This window comes from Grus americana, chromosome 12, assembly GCF_028858705.1.
Source record: "Grus americana isolate bGruAme1 chromosome 12, bGruAme1.mat, whole genome shotgun sequence".
In the NCBI taxonomy this organism is placed as follows: Eukaryota; Metazoa; Chordata; class Aves; order Gruiformes; family Gruidae; genus Grus; species Grus americana.
Genome location: NC_072863.1, coordinates 23,117,859 through 23,132,278, shown reverse-complemented (window position 1 = coordinate 23,132,278; position 14,420 = coordinate 23,117,859). Strand labels below are relative to the sequence as shown.

Sequence of the window (14,420 nt, the reverse complement as noted above, 5' to 3'; positions counted from 1 at the left end):
GCGGGGTCAGGACGTGCTTTAGCACCTTTGTGGGGACACCCAGGGCCGGGCGAGGGGCCGGGTTCCCAGGCAGACGTAAGTGGAATTACTTTCTCCTGGTATCGCCAGCTCGTCCCGCTTGGGGGGAAAAAAAGGGGGAAACGGCGTGTCCTCCGTGCACGAGACCCGTGAGCCCGGATCAAGCTGGCTCAGCAGCTTTTTGTGTGTCCGGCTCCTCTTCCCAAGGGCAGAGCCGGGAGCTGTCGGTGCTGGCAGGGCGGCCTGGGACCGTGCCAGGGAGCAGCGGTGGTGCGGGGTGGCCCAGCCGCTGGCAGCGGCCGAATCCGAGGTCTGAGCGGTAAAAGGCAATCGGCACCGCGAGGGGACAGAAATCGCCTCCAAAGCCTCCGCGGGGCCCTGGTCCCTGTGGGGCTGCAGCCGTTTGGGGAGGGCGTTGTGAGCAGCCGGGCACGGGCAGCAGCGCTGGGTTCCCTCCGCTCGCGTTGCAGGAGCAGCGATGTTTTCTTTGGGTTTAAAGAGCATCCTCCCTCCTATGGCGGTGTGAATCCTTCTTGCTGAAGGCAGGAGATTTGCTGGTTTGTTTTCCTCTTTTTCAGGCTTAGTCAGCGCTGGCGGGGGGGGGGAGCGGTGGCCGGGCGAGGTGTCCCGAGGTGTCCCCGGGGCAGATGCGTGCCAGGGCAGAGCGGTGGGTGCCAGTGGTGTCTGTGCGCCTGTGACAGTGGGGTCACAACCCTGGCCTCCCTTTCTTTGTGCGCTTTATTTACAATGTCCCAAGAAATGATTTCCTGGGGTGTTGACGTGTTTTTCAGCGTGGATTTCCTCCTTCCCGCTGCGAACTTGTTCTGGGCTTGGGACTCGTTTTACTTTCAAGTTCTTGTTTGGAAGGGAATCAAAGACTTGGATGTAGCGATGAACTGGTTAATCACAACAGAAGGGGGGGAAAGAGATTTCAGCCCCAGAACGTATTTTGAGACAAAGGCAGCAGGGTCAGGTCTGTAAACGCCCTTGGCTGGCTGGCGCGTTCCTCTGCGCTGGATTGAAAGCAGAGCTTCGCGGCGGCAAAGATAAGACGGTCCTTTGGCAGCGACTACAAGGAAGCAGTTATGTGTCCGGATCAAATCAGCACGACGAAGCCATGAGAAATAAGGTCAACCTGAAAATGTTATTAGAGCTGCAGTCCCCCGTCCGTACCGTCGTCCCCCCCCCCGGTCTTTTTTAAAGCAGGAGGAAAGGGCAGGGGAGGTTTCTGTCACCTGCGGGGCTGGGGGCTGCAGCAGCTTTTGGTTTCGGCTGATTTATTTTCCCCCCCTCGTGTGGGTCTGAGCTTGCCGGGCGCCGTGCTGGCAGAGGCCGGGAATCCATCCCTGCAGCTTGCCGGCTGCTCCGGACCAGTTTTGTAACTGCTGGCACCGAGGTTTCACACCCATCCTCTTCCCCGAAACCCTGCGTTTCTCCAGGCAGCGTGGGCAGGCAGGCAGGCAGCACGGGCAGCTCAGCACCCGCCTGCCCTGCCTTCGCCCCGGCTCTGCCCTCGCAGCTGCAGGAAGAAATCACGGCAGGGCAAAGCCACCCCGCTACGGGCAGCCAGATGAGTAACGCAGCAGGCGGTATTACTTATTCTGTGTGCTACTGGGTGCCAAATGCTCCGTGCGTGTTTATATACGCACACGCGTTTTGGTGTAAAATCCACGACAGCGCCTGCCTGTGCCCGGCGGTGTCTGTGGCACCAGAATCCAGCCGGGTGGTCTGGGAGCCGTGCTGGCGAGGAGCGCTCTGCACAGCCCGGTGCCGCAGGCTCCTGCAGCCTGCCCTTCCCTCCGGCTCTTGGAGCCTTTACAAAGAGCGATGTCCACAGGCATCTCGTACAAGTGGGGAAACTGAGGCACGGACCTTCACCAGGGATCGAGCAGTTCTGCCTGCGCTCTCGCTGCCGCCCAGCTCCCTCTGCTTTCTCCATCCCCGGCAGCTGTAGAAGGGGAAGGTGGTGAGGGCTAGCAGGTTACGGTTGTGACTTCAGCCTCCCTGATTAAAGACACACCCCCCCCCCATCCTCTTCACACCTCCGGGCTGTTCTGTAGGTATTCCTGAAAAAAAAAAACCAAACAAACCCTTTTCATAATGTTGCGTCAACGAGCTCTCAGCTTGGAGAAGGGCACGAGCCGGGTGGTTCTTCCCGTCACCCCCTGAAACAAAACCACTCACTTTCTGAGACGGGGCACGCGTGGGCGAGGGGTTGAGCTTGTCCACTCTTCTGCATTAACGGCGAACTGCGAAAAGCCAGGACCCGCCTCTGCACAAGCAAGCAGCGAGGCAGCCTGGCCGGGTGCTGGAACCATCCCTGTGACCGTGGGGTGAAGCCAGGCGGCTCCGGGGTGGGGGTGCTGGAGCAGGAGCTTCTCCCGTGCCCGCCCGCGTGGGCGCAATACGGCTTTGGCTCCGGCGGCGCTTGCTGCTGCTTGCTGTTAAATTTCAAGCTAGTTTGGGAAACTGAGAACCGTCTCCCAGTATGGCGCACGTTAACGTGCATCCCGTTCCCAGGACTGTTCTGCTTTCCTCAGCCTCGTTTTTTTGCGTTGAGCCTCCTGGAGGTTCACGCCAGGGCTGGGAAGGGTGAGGTTGCTCTGAGAGGGGAGATGTCACGGGGGGAGAGATGAAGGCAGGACGTGGTGACTTCCCCCCCGCCTCTGGCTCTCGGGGGTGTGCGGGGCTGGGGGAGCCCCTCGGCGGGGCTGGGACCGTGAAAGCACCCTCCCAGGCCAGGGCCAGCCTCCCCCCGCCCTCCCACCTCCTTCCCCCCCATCCATCCCGTCCCTGGCTGCCCAGTGCCGCCCGGCTCTCGCCAGACGTGCCGAGGCTGCCGTTTGGCCCGATGCTCGTGGAGTTCATCTTCTCCAAAAACATCCGCCCACGACGCTTCTCTCCCTTCCAGGAAAGCGGAGCAGCCCATCGCCCCGCTGGCGCCCGGCCCGGCTCTCCCAGCTCACGCGAGGAGCTGCGTTACCTGCGAACGGCAACCTCCTCCCCGCTCCACCAGCCTGGGGAGGGGGGGAGCTGCTTTAAACTCGATTTCAAAGAAAAACTTTGAACCGCCTGCTTCATCCCCTGCAGCCCCAGGTTGTCCGCTGCGACCCTGAGCTCCCCCCAGCTCCTGCCAACGGCAGCCCAGGGGCCGAGGGTGCGGGAGCTGGGATGAGCTCGGCACGCAGTCAGGATTTTAAGAGCCCGATTCCTGTTGTTGGCCACCAAGGTGGGTGAGAAAGCAGGAGGAGGAAGGAGAGGTGGAAGAAAAAGGGACCGTTTCAAAGGTGGTTTTGGAAGGGAGGGGTTGGGGGCCTTCGCCAAGCGATATCCCGGGGGACCCAGCTGCGCCGCGCGCTCTCGAGTTTTGTTTGTGTTGGGCAAGAGCCCCAACGTGCCGGTCGGGGCCAAGCGCGCTGCAGGGCCAAGGCTCGGCTCGGCTCGGCTCCCTGCGTGGGGCCGGGGGGGAGCAGGACCCGCGGCCCTGCCTGGAGCGGGGAGCAGCCGTGGTACCCCGGGACCGTGCTCTCGGTGCTCCTCTGCCTGGGAGGCTCGGGATGAACTGGGAAAACCCCCGTGCGCTTGGGGCAGGTCCAGGCGCTCGTGTGTGGGCTGAGGGGACCACGCTGTGTCCCTGGGGGGTTTTCCGTGTCGGCCTCGCTGGAGCAGGGGCTGCAGGAGATGGAGGCTGGTGAGCGACGATGGCCAATGTCTGTGGGTGCGGGGGGGGTGCAGGAGCCGCCTGCACCCAGCCCCAGCCAGGGATGCAGAGAGGGGGCCCAGGCCCGGAAAGCTGTGGGACGGGTAGCAGGAGCGAGGAGCAGCCCCTGCCTGGCCACGCTGCGATGGGGACCAAGCCCGTCTCGGCACCCCGGGGTTTGGCTGTGCCTTGGGCTGGGCTTGGCAACCCCAAAGTGGGGAGAGGAGGAGCGGCACTGGGCTCCCTGGGGCGAGATGCAGCCCCCAGGAGCTCCCCGCTGGCAGCAGGGGAGGAAGAGGAGGGGGCCGGGCTCAGGGCCCGGGAGGGGTTCTGCTGGAGCTGGTGGTGGAGCTGCCCCCAGCCCCGGGGGCTGACGGCGCTGAGCTGGGCAGCGCGTCCCCGGGGCAGAGGCGGCGGAGCCCTTCCAGTCGGTACAGGTGCGAGATGAGGCAGGGCCCGGTTATCGCCCGCAGCCTCCTCTGGGCTCTGGCTGCAGCTCTGGGCCAGAGCTCCTGCGACCCGCACCAGCCCCTTCCCCGGGGCCACCTCGGCACCCGGCGGCTCTGGCACCGCACCCGGCGGCTCCGGCACCGCCGTCCCAGCACCGCCGGGCTGGTGCAGCTGGACTCTGCTCAGGCAGGAGCGGGCGCAGGGGGGGAGGCTGCCCCTTCTGCTCTGCCCAGTCGAAGAGCTCCGCTTGCGGCCGGCCTCTGCGCCGGGCAGGGGCAGGGGGAGGGAAGGAGGGGGGCAGGCAAGGCCGGGCTGCCACGAGTGGGGCTGCGCAGGGGTGCTGCAGCGTGCCAGCTGAGCGGGGGCACCGGCCCAGACCTCGCGCTGCGGCTGCTCGGAGGCACCGGGCGCATCGCTTGGGGTGCCTGACGCAGGGAGGTGCAGGGCCAGCGCTGGAGTACGGGCTTTATTTAAAGCGAGAGCCCCCCCCGCCCTCGCAGCCGTAGCGGCGTGGGGGTGCTTGCATCCTTCGTGGGAGCCTGTGCTGCCGTCCTGTCCGTACACACCAGCAGTCTTAACGGGATACAGAGAATACACAGGTAATTACAAAAGGGGGCTGCGTCCACTCCAGCGTCCGTGGGCCGAGCCAGCTTGCCCTGCTGGAACCCACCTTCGGCACCTGACGTGGCCCTTAACACCGCGGGGTTGGTCCCGTTCCTGCTGGGTCCTGTGCCACCCCGCGTGGAAATCCTGCAGGTGAACGACGGCCGGGACCGGAGCTGTGGGAAGCGGGTGGCTGCGCTGGCCCGGCCGGGCGGGGAGGACCAGAATCCCCACGGAAAGAGACGCTCGGTCAGCAGCGAAGGGGAGGTGCGACGGCAAGCTCTTGGGCCGGACGGTCCGTGCAGCTCAGCTCGGGCAAAACGCTCCTCTCTGCCGCGGGCGCGGTGGTTCGTGCTCCAGCCTCGTGGTCCTGCTCTTTGATCTGCCCTGAAACTGGCTGCTGGCGTCGCTCCACGCTTCTAATTCGCCCCAACCGAAACTCCTTCCCTCCTTCCCAGCAGCTGGTGCTGGACCTGCCTCGTACCTGCGCGTCGTCCCCTGGTGCTTTGCCGCGGGGGTGCCGGCCCCGTGCTCGCCGTGCCGCTGCTCCCTGCTACCCCCGGCTTCTGTCCCAGCGCCTCCGGCATGGGGTCCCCGAGCCCCCGCAGCCCAGCTGGCCGGGTCCCCTCCTGCCGGACGCGGGGTCAGACGTGCGGAGGGTCATCCTGCCGCGGGGACGCTTTGTCCTGCGGCTGTGGATGTGAGCGCGGTGCCTCCCCCACAGCAGGGAGCCGTTTGGTGGTTTCGTTTGCTCGGCCGGGAGCCAGGGAGGTGACGTGTCACCGGGGCTGCCACCTTCCCCCCTCGTGCGTGTCTCCCGTGGGCCCTCAGAGACCCTTCCTGGCTCGTGGGCTTCCTCGGGCAGCCGCCCCCCGTGCCCTCCTCTGGCTCGTCCCTCGCCGCAAGGGACGACGCAGGCAGGGAAGGACCCCGCGCCGGCCCCCGCCCATTCGGCCGCCGTCCTGTTCGAAGAGCTGCTGCCCCCGGGCCGACGGGCAGAGGCAGCGGGAAGGTGGGACGCGGAGGGGGCTGTCACAGGTCGAGCCGGAAGGCCCCGAAATAGCTGGCTGCTGCATCATTGTAGTCGATGGCCAAGGAGGAGACGGAAACAAAGAGCTCGTCGCCCGTCTTCAGCTCAAACAGCCCCCCCTGGTAGAGAGCGTGCAGCCCGTAGTCCGCCTCGGGCGCCCAGCACTTGGTGCCCACCCCTTTGAGCAGGAGGATGGGCTGGCTGTAGGTCGTCTTCCAGTTGATGCACTGGACGAGCTGGGGGACGGAGGCTCGGGCGCTGGCCCCGTCGCTGGGGTAGCGGAAGTAGATCTGGGAGTAGACGTAGTACTTGCCCGCCTGGTTGACGCGCAGCCGGCCGTCCCGGTAGGTGATGTTCTGCAGGTGCGAGTGGATGGTGCTGTCTTCCCAGCGGGCGATGGCGTGGCGGCAGGACTGGGAGAGGTTCCCAAAGCGCCTGGAGTTTCCTGGGGAGAAGGAAGGGTCACCGAGGGGAGCGAGATGCTCTGGGGAGCACCCGTCAGGCTCAGGGGAGAGGGAGGGGGTGGCTCTGTCTCCCACAGTCACCCAGCCTGGAGCGGTGGAGAAGGTGGTCTTGGACTGGACAGGAGAAACATCTGCCACCAAATGCATCCTCCCACCCTGGTCCCCTGCCCCTTGGGTGGGATCTTTCCCCGTTCCCATCTCCGAAACCCCCCAGCGCCCAGTGGGGCTCCCCCCCACTCACCGTCCTGGGCCAGGCTCTGTGGGCGCAGGGTGAGATGTGCCGAGGGTTTGCCGGCCGTTTTGGGAGGAACCTGCCCCTCCGAGATGTTGAAGTGGCTCCACCGGGCCTCTGCAAGGACAGGGACACACGAACGTAGGAGACAGAGCGTGGGGACGCCCAGCCCCGTGCCGCCAGAGCGAGCGGGGCCGGGAAATGCCCCACCGACCCACTGAGGAGGGAGGTTATTTGGGGGTGGAAATGTCTAGTCAATCATTATCTAACGTTTCTGCGCTGTCCCCTGGGCCCTGCTGTCCCGACTCCAGCAGACGTGCACTGCTGTCCCTCCGACCCGCTCCCTGGGGACGCACGCCCTTCGCCCGCCCGGTGGGACGGTCCTGGCTCTCCCCTCTGCTGCCCCGGCTCGCAGCACCGTGCCCGGCGGAGTTTGCCCCGGGAACGACCGAGCCCCCGCAGCGCGCTGGCAGCCCCAGCCGCACGCCGAGCCGTGCGCACGTGGACCGCGGCTCCGTCTGCCCGGCCCCGGCAAAGGGGTCGTCGGCGCTTTGCGGCACCCCCGGTGCTGGGCCAGGAGGGACTCACCCTTCACCGCGCTCCTGCGGATGACGTTCTCCGTCACCTGGACCGTTAGAGAAGAGGAACAGTCCCAGGTTAAAGGTGAAGCAGGCGTTCCCCGCGCCCCAGCCCCTCTCGGCTCTGCCAAGCCTCCATGACCTTGTCTTGCACGCTGCCTCTGGGCTCCACCAGCTCCTCGCTGCAGACAGCCTGACCTCCAGCCCCCCCTCCTCCAACCCCCCCTTAAACCACCCTTGCAATTGCCCTCTGCCACCCCTCCGGTGAGGCAGATGAGGAAACTGAGGCAGGGAGGCAGACAGGAGCTCTCCCATCGGCTGTCCCCAAAGCCGGCGGGTCCGGGCTCACCGTGGCCACGTAGGCTTTGATGGTGTTGGCCAGCTTGAGGCAGGACTGGTTGCTGATCAGCTCCTCCAGGCTGGAGCCCTCCGGCTGCTGGTTGATAACCTGCAGACACCGCAGCTCCTCCGTGCTCCCCGGCACTTGGGCTTTGAGCTGGAACAGAAACACCCGGACACCCCCGCGTCAATCCGGGCTGGAGGGAGCAGCGGGGATGCCCGGTGCGTGCACGGTGCGGCCGCCTTCGGCCCGGCTCCCCCAGCGTCAGGGTGCTCATGGCCACACCACGGGGTGGAGAATAACCCCGAGCTGGTGGTGGGACAGGATGGTGCCGCCGGGGTGTGAAAACCCCATGCTGGGATAGAGTTAGGTGGCAGGAGGCTGGGTGGATCCCAAATTCCGTCGACAATCTGGTTTTGTGAATTGGACGGGTTAAATCTCATCTTGCTCTCCTCTGATCCCTGGCAGAACCCAGCCTCGCTCATCCCAGCTCTTCGGGAAACGTGACAGCCCCGTTCACCGAGTTCCAGCTCCGAGCGTGAGGAGCAGGCGAGACTCAAGGACTCACCAGCTGCAGAGCACCAGGCAAAAAACCCCAGGAACCCAAATTTCTCATTCTCCATCTCCCTCACCTCTTCCTCCCCTGCCCTGGGGGACTGAGGCTTCTCAAGCAGTAGAAGCCAGCCTTAGCTTGGCAGGAGACGTTCACGGCTCCTGGGGAAGCGGTTGCCCTGCAAGCCTTGGCTCCGTACAGCACCCAGAGCTGCAGGCTGGACGTGCCCAGGCAGCCTGGTCCAGGCTCTTTGTGCTTTCCCGCTGCTGAGCTAAGCCGGGGTTGCAAAACAAGCTCTCATGCAGCTCTGCCCTTCCAGCTGCCGAGCCGTGCTGCCCGGAGACGGGACCCCAAGCGCTCGCAGCGCTGCGTCAGCCCAGGCAGATCTCAGACGCTTCCTAGCCTGTGCTGGCTTGTGGCTTGGGCTGCGAAACCTTCCCTCCACGTGACGTGGGCTGCTGCACGGCGAGCTGCCCCTTCCCAGGCTGTCCCGGGGCTGACCCGGCTCAGCTCCAGCCGTGGCATCGCAGTGGGGGACAGGCTATAGGGTCTCACCACACCGTGCTGCCGCCTGGGGCGTGGGGAAACCGAGGCACGGGTGGGACGGCTGCCCTGAAATCAGTGTGCCAGGAGCTGGGAATGAACACCGGCACCTTGGCCGTCCTGCCTTTATCATCTGGGTCGTTCCCAGAGGCCAGGACAGGACCCGGAGTCCTCAGGCTTGGCCACATCGTCACCTGGGGCCTGGCCACCTCCAGCACCCTGCGCTTCCCCCAGGTCCCTCTTTGCTCCGAGCCCCCACCAGACTCCTGCCTGCCCGCCTCCCTCAGCTGCAGTTTTGGGGTCTCGCTTTGCCTAGTACCAGGATGCGCTCGCGTTTGGGACCCATACAGACTCTGGTGTCAGCAGAAAGACTGTGTGAGGTCAGATAAAAAGGGTTGGGGGTTGTTATTTTTGCACTATTGGGCCAACCGTCTGCCCTAGCACGGAGGCCGGACCTGCCAGGAGCAGGGGGGCTGGCAGGGGGGCTGCAGCGGCCAGCTCGGAGGGACTGATGCAGTGAAGCCCCCCGCGCTGGGGCTGTTCCCATGAAACCCCACGACAGGGGTGCGTGCTCGGGCAGGGCCGGCACGTGCAGCTCCTCCGCGCTGCCGGGAGCACTAATTACGGCGCGTGCCCACGTAACGGGGGGGTCAGCCCCCCCTCCAGTCGGTCCCAGTGAGGGGGTGGCACATTCCCAACCATAGCATGAGGACTGCAGCCACGGGCCTCGTCCCTCTGGGTCCTAACAACTGCCTGGCACCGACTGATCACGCTAATTGCCTTGATTAAAGCTTGCTGCGACAGGCTGCACGTACCACCGGCACCCCTCTCTTGGCAGGGCAACCCCTCTGCCTGCCTCCTCCGTCTCCCCGCCTGGGCACCTTGTGCTGGGTGGGGTGTTTAAGGAAAAAGCGGGCAAGTTTTGTAAAACTGGAGGAACAGAAAGCACCCCGCATGAGGGGGTGAGGGCAGGCTGGCCGTGCCGAGTGATTCAGTGTCGCTGCAGCTCTGCCTGCCCGCATCCCCCTCCCCTCTCCGGTGCCTTTCATGTAAATCCCTCACAGCGGGTGCCGCATGGGATCCAGGGATGGAAACAAAGCCCGAAGCGAGGGCTGAGCTCTGCTCCGAAGGATGCCCCGCTGGCACCAGACCGGTCCTTCCTCCTGCATCCATCCACAGGCAGGGCTTTTTCCTGCCCCCCCCCCCCGCCCCGCTCCCCCCGTTGTGGTTTTGCGCAACGCTTGGCACTGCGGGACCCTTTTCTTGAGGGGCCCTCCGTCATCACGGACGAAGGGTGCCATCAGTGGGGCTGCCTGGCAGCCCTGAATTTCCCTCTCCCCGCAGCAAAGCTCTCTCCTGTTGGGTGTTTTCCGTCCTTGATCCTCTGGCTGCTCGGGGATTGCCCTGGGGGGCTGGGGGGGGGGGTCTGTCAGCAGGATCAGGCCTCTCATACCCGAGTTTGGGAATGGTTTGGCACGAGTGACGCTGCGGGGAGGTGGGAATGGTCCCAGTCACCCTTTGGTGTGGTTAAGCTGGAGCAAGCAGCCGAGAGCTGCTGCGGGGGGGTGGTTTCCCAGCCAGGCCCCTTCCAGCATCTCACGGGGGGTGAGGAGGATTCGGGGTCCTGGAGCCCAGGGCAGCTCCCCCATCCCCAGCTGATGCCCCCCCAGGGCACAGCCCCCCCCGTGTGGACCCTCAGCTCTGGCCGGAGCCCAGGACAAAGGCTCCTTCACTCCACATCTGGATCCGCGGCTCTGGGCGGAGCCGGGGGCAGTGTCCACCCCCCGCTCCACATCTGGATCCGGGGCTCCCAGGGGAGCCGGGGGCAGTGTCCACCCCCCGCCCCACATCTGGATCCGGGGCTCCGGGCGGAGCTCGGGGCAGTGCCCCCCCGCCCCCCCCCGCCTCCACATCTGGGGCAGCGCCGGGACCTGCCGCCCCCGGCGGGCGGAGGGGGGAGCGGCAGAGCCCTCCCCGCAGCCGTCGGGTCTCCGGGGGGGTGCAGCACCCCCGCCGGTTCGGTCCCCCCGGGGCCCCGCCCGCACCGGAACGGCTGGGGGGGAGGAAGGGGGTTGGGGGGGGGAGGCGCAGGACAAAGCCCCGGCCGGCGGGCTCACCTTGGAGATGGCCATGGTGAAGTAGACGAAGAGGCCGGTGGTGGAGGCGATCTGCAGGGCGAGGATGGCCATGACGGCCACGCTGCCCCACAGCGGCCCGCACCGCTGCCGCCGCCGTCCCCGCGTCCCGCCGGGGCCGGTGCCGTCCGCCAGCATTGGGGCCTCCGAGCCGCCGCTGTCGGAGCGCAGGTACTGCCCGGCGCTGGGCTGGTGCGGGGCCATGGCCCGGCTGCCGCTGCCCGTGCCCGCCCCGCTCCGCTCCGCTCCACCGGGGCCGCGACGGCGGGGGGGAGGGAGGGAGGGAGCGGGCGGGGGCGGGGCCGGGGCGGGGCCGGGGCTGGGGCTGGGCACCGGGAGCGGGGGTGGCCCCGGGCACAGACGGTGGCCCCGGGGAGCGGGGGTGGCCCCGGGCACAGACGGTGGCTCTGGGGAGCGGGGGTGGCCCCGAGCACAGACGGTGGCCCCGGGCACAGACGGTGGCTCCGGGGAGCGGGGGTGGCTCCGGGCACAGACGGTGGCTCCGGGGAGCGGGGGTGGCCCCGGGCACAGACGGTGGCTCTGGGGAGCGGGGGTGGCCCCGAGCACAGACGGTGGCCCCGGGCACAGACGGTGGCTCCGGGGAGCGGGGGTGGCTCCGGGCACAGACGGTGGCTCCGGGGAGCGGGGGTGGCCCCGGGCACAGACGGTGGCTCTGGGGAGCGGGGGTGGCCCCGGGGAGCGGGGGTGGCCCCGGGCACAGACGGTGGCTCCGGGGAGCGGGGGTGGCTCCGGGCACAGACGGTGGCCCCGGGCACAGACGGTGGCTCTGGGGAGCGGGGGTGGCCCCGGGCACAGAGGGTGGCCCCGGGGTTGGGGCGCAGAGCGGTGCCGGGGACAGACCGCGGCCGCAGGGTCCCCCCTCCCAGCGGGCAGCAGGCAGCGGGACCACGGGGACGGGGCTGCGTGTCCTGAGGGACCCCACGTGTGACCCACAGGGTGAGCGCTGGTGGGGTGGCCCCGTGGGGCTGGGGACACCCAGCTCCAGGCAGCGAGAGACACCCCCCCCCGTGCTGCCTGTGCCCAGAACAGAAGGTCTCGGGGCTGGGGGGACATGGCCCCCCACGGGTTTGGGTGATGGGCCGCGGTGGGGCCCCGGGCCGGCAGGTCTGGCCACCCCAGGAGTGGTAATGGCTTGCAGAAAGGGGCTCAGCTGCTGCCGAGCATCTTCCCGAGGCCCTGCCATGGGGGGGACATGTGTGCTCTGTCCTGCATGGTGGCGGGGGGGGTCCCAGTCGCTCTGAAACAGAAACGCTGAGTTGGTTGGAAAGCAAACAGGCTGCAGAAATGGCCGTTACCTGACGACTGCAACAGCCGCCCCGTGGTCGGGTGGGTCTGTGGCCTGTAGTGCTCTCAGCTCCGAAGGGAGGGTGAGATCTCGATAGAACACACGAGCACTTCACGAACCGCTCCTTCTCTAAGGACGGGGCACGGGAAAAGCGGGCTGGCCTCAGCCCGAGCCCACAGACAGCTCCGGTGACCCCCAGCCTCGTGCCGGGGGCAGTTTAGGATTGACGGTGAAACAGGGACCTGCCTGTGAGCCAGAGGATTTGGACCCGGGTGAGACCCACGATGGTGGCAGCTGCCTGTGGCCCCCCCCCGTCCCCAGCACTCCAGGCCCTGCCGCCGTCCCTCGGCCGGGACGCAGGCCAGTGCTGCAGCCACGCTTATTCACGGGGACGTGCCACAGAGACGTGGCCACGAAGCCAGAGCTGCCCTGAGTCGAGCGGGGCTGACGTCCCCGCGTGCCACGGGGGTGCCCAGCTGGTGCTGCTCTCCCTCGGTGAGAGCCGAGAACCACGGCCCTGCCAGGCTGCGCGTTGGTCCTTGAGGGGCTTAAAACTGCCTGTGATATTTCAGTAATAACGTCGGTTCGGGATTTAGCCTTTAAGCCTGGACTTTCTGGGCTGGATCTTGCAGAGCGTGTGTCATCTAAGGACCCCCCGACCTGGGGAACAGGGAGAGCTGGTAGGAAGAGGTGGCTCACCAGCGCCTCGCTTCTCCAGCGCTCTCACACAATGAAGGGCATTTTTTTTTTTTTTTTTCCCTTTAGAAAAGGAACTGGACCCGCTTCACATCCTGCCTGCCAGGAATGGCACTGTCTCTTCCACCGAATCCCCTCGCCTCCCCCTGGCTTCGTGCAGACCAGTTTCCTGCTGGGAGCCCCAGCGGACACAGGGGATGCAGGAGAAGGCGGCGATTCACAGGTACCACCTAATTAAAAGGGAAAGAGCAGGTCCCGTGTCTCTTTTTAATGATTTGTGGGGCTGGGGGGAAGCAGCAACGCCCTCTCAGGTCCCTAATTGCCTTGGGCTGGGGTGGGGGGACAGGAGTTGTCCTTTCCCTTAGCTGCCAGGGCAGGAGCTTGAAGAAAAACCCCTCAAGCATCTTTCCAGTCCTACTTTTCTGCTTCTGTGTTCTTGCCCCCCCGCCGTGGTGTTGTCCATGCAGCGCTGCCGTGGGGAGAGCGGGGCAGCGCCCACCCTCCCATGGGTGGGGAGGAGGAGGGCGAGGCAGCGGGAGGCTGTTTGGGGTTCCCTCCCCGGGAGATGGAGGAGATGGCCCTTGTCGGAGGACGTCCGGGGCTGAGAGCAGGGCCCCCTGCCCACCCCCAAATGCGGCCATCACTCGGGGGGAGGGGAGGGGAGGGGGTGGCCCTGCTGTCCGAGCTCCCAGGTCCCCGTACCCGGGGAGTGACCCCTGGTCCTCCTCCTTTCTCCTCTCCCGCTCACCCCCAGGCTCTATCTGGGTGTCCAGCAGCCTCTCTTGGTGGACCCGGGCTCTCCCTGCCCCGTGCCGGTGGCCGTTCCTGGCAGTGGGTGTTGTCTCTGCAGCGGCTGACACCCATCGCGCGGGTGCCGCACCCTGGCACGGGGCTGCTGAGCGCTCGGGAGCGGGAGGTTGAAGTGGCTTTTTGCGTAGGAGAAGTTGTGCAGAAAGGGCTGGCAGCGCTGCCGCTCCCCTGCCCGCCCTGCCCCGCGCTGCTCCGAGAGCAGACCCTTCTCTCCGAGAGCAGACCCTTCTCTCGGGGCTGACGGCTCCCCGCAGTCCGCGTTGGCTCTCTCCTTGCTCCTCAGGCTGGCGTTTGTGCACGTGTCCTTCCTCCCGACCCTTGCTCTCTGGGCCCATCCCTGCAGCCTGGCTGGGTTGGCATCGCCCGTACCCCAGGAGCGGTTTTGAGTGGGTCTCCTCCACAAGCCTCCCTCCACCCGTGCTTGCTTTGCCACGAGCTGAGCGTGGGGACACTCAATCTCAGCGCTTTGGTTTCCCCAAGCCCGATTTCATCCGTGGGCGTGCACAGATGCGCGGCAGTCCCTGCAGCACGGGCCAGGCGTGCTGGGCTGCCCAGCCGGCAGCGGAGCCCCGTGACCGGCTCTCGTGACCTGCCGAACACGGGACTGTGGGTAACTACTCGCCTTATCTGCTTTTAGTCTTTTACAAAAGACTTTGCCAAGCCTTGCATAACGCCAGCTCCGTACAAACGTCTTTGCATCACTGATCTAATCGCTCGCTCGCTGCGGGGGCGTCTGCAGTGCACCGTGATGTGTGAAGGGAGAGGATGGGGGAGCGTGTGTGGAGGAGGCTGCCGGGTTCCTTGGCATCTTCTGGGTAGCAAAAAGGTTTTTCCTCCTGCTCTTCTAGCGGAACGGCAGGGCTGGTGCTGTGGGGGGGCTGCGGCTCCCCCTGCTCCCCATCTCCTGTGGACCTGCACTGGAGGCGGGTCCGGTGAAGGAGGTGGGACGTGGTGCGGACAAG

General features: G+C 66.4%; 2 protein-coding genes across 3 annotated transcripts in view; one reads left to right on the top strand and one right to left on the bottom strand.

Moving 5' to 3' along the window:
• LOC129211724 (uncharacterized) overlaps positions 1-14,420 on the top strand; it is a 31,710-nt gene that overhangs the window by 1,891 nt on the left and 15,399 nt on the right. For both annotated transcript variants that reach the window (XM_054839286.1, XM_054839284.1), the window contains exon 2: positions 12,718-12,871. In XM_054839286.1, coding sequence (XP_054695261.1) covers positions 12,718-12,871 — 154 coding nt within the window. The remainder of the gene's footprint in view (positions 1-12,717; positions 12,872-14,420) is intronic.
• Positions 4,622-10,917, bottom strand: LOC129211726 (tumor necrosis factor ligand superfamily member 10-like). The gene is made up of 5 exons (XM_054839289.1): positions 10,629-10,917; positions 7,425-7,571; positions 7,086-7,122; positions 6,507-6,614; positions 4,622-6,246 (listed from the first exon to the last, which is right to left on the bottom strand). The coding sequence occupies exons 1-5, from the start codon at positions 10,848-10,850 to the stop codon at positions 5,804-5,806; spliced, it is 957 nt and encodes a 318-aa protein (XP_054695264.1). The 5' UTR covers positions 10,851-10,917; the 3' UTR covers positions 4,622-5,803.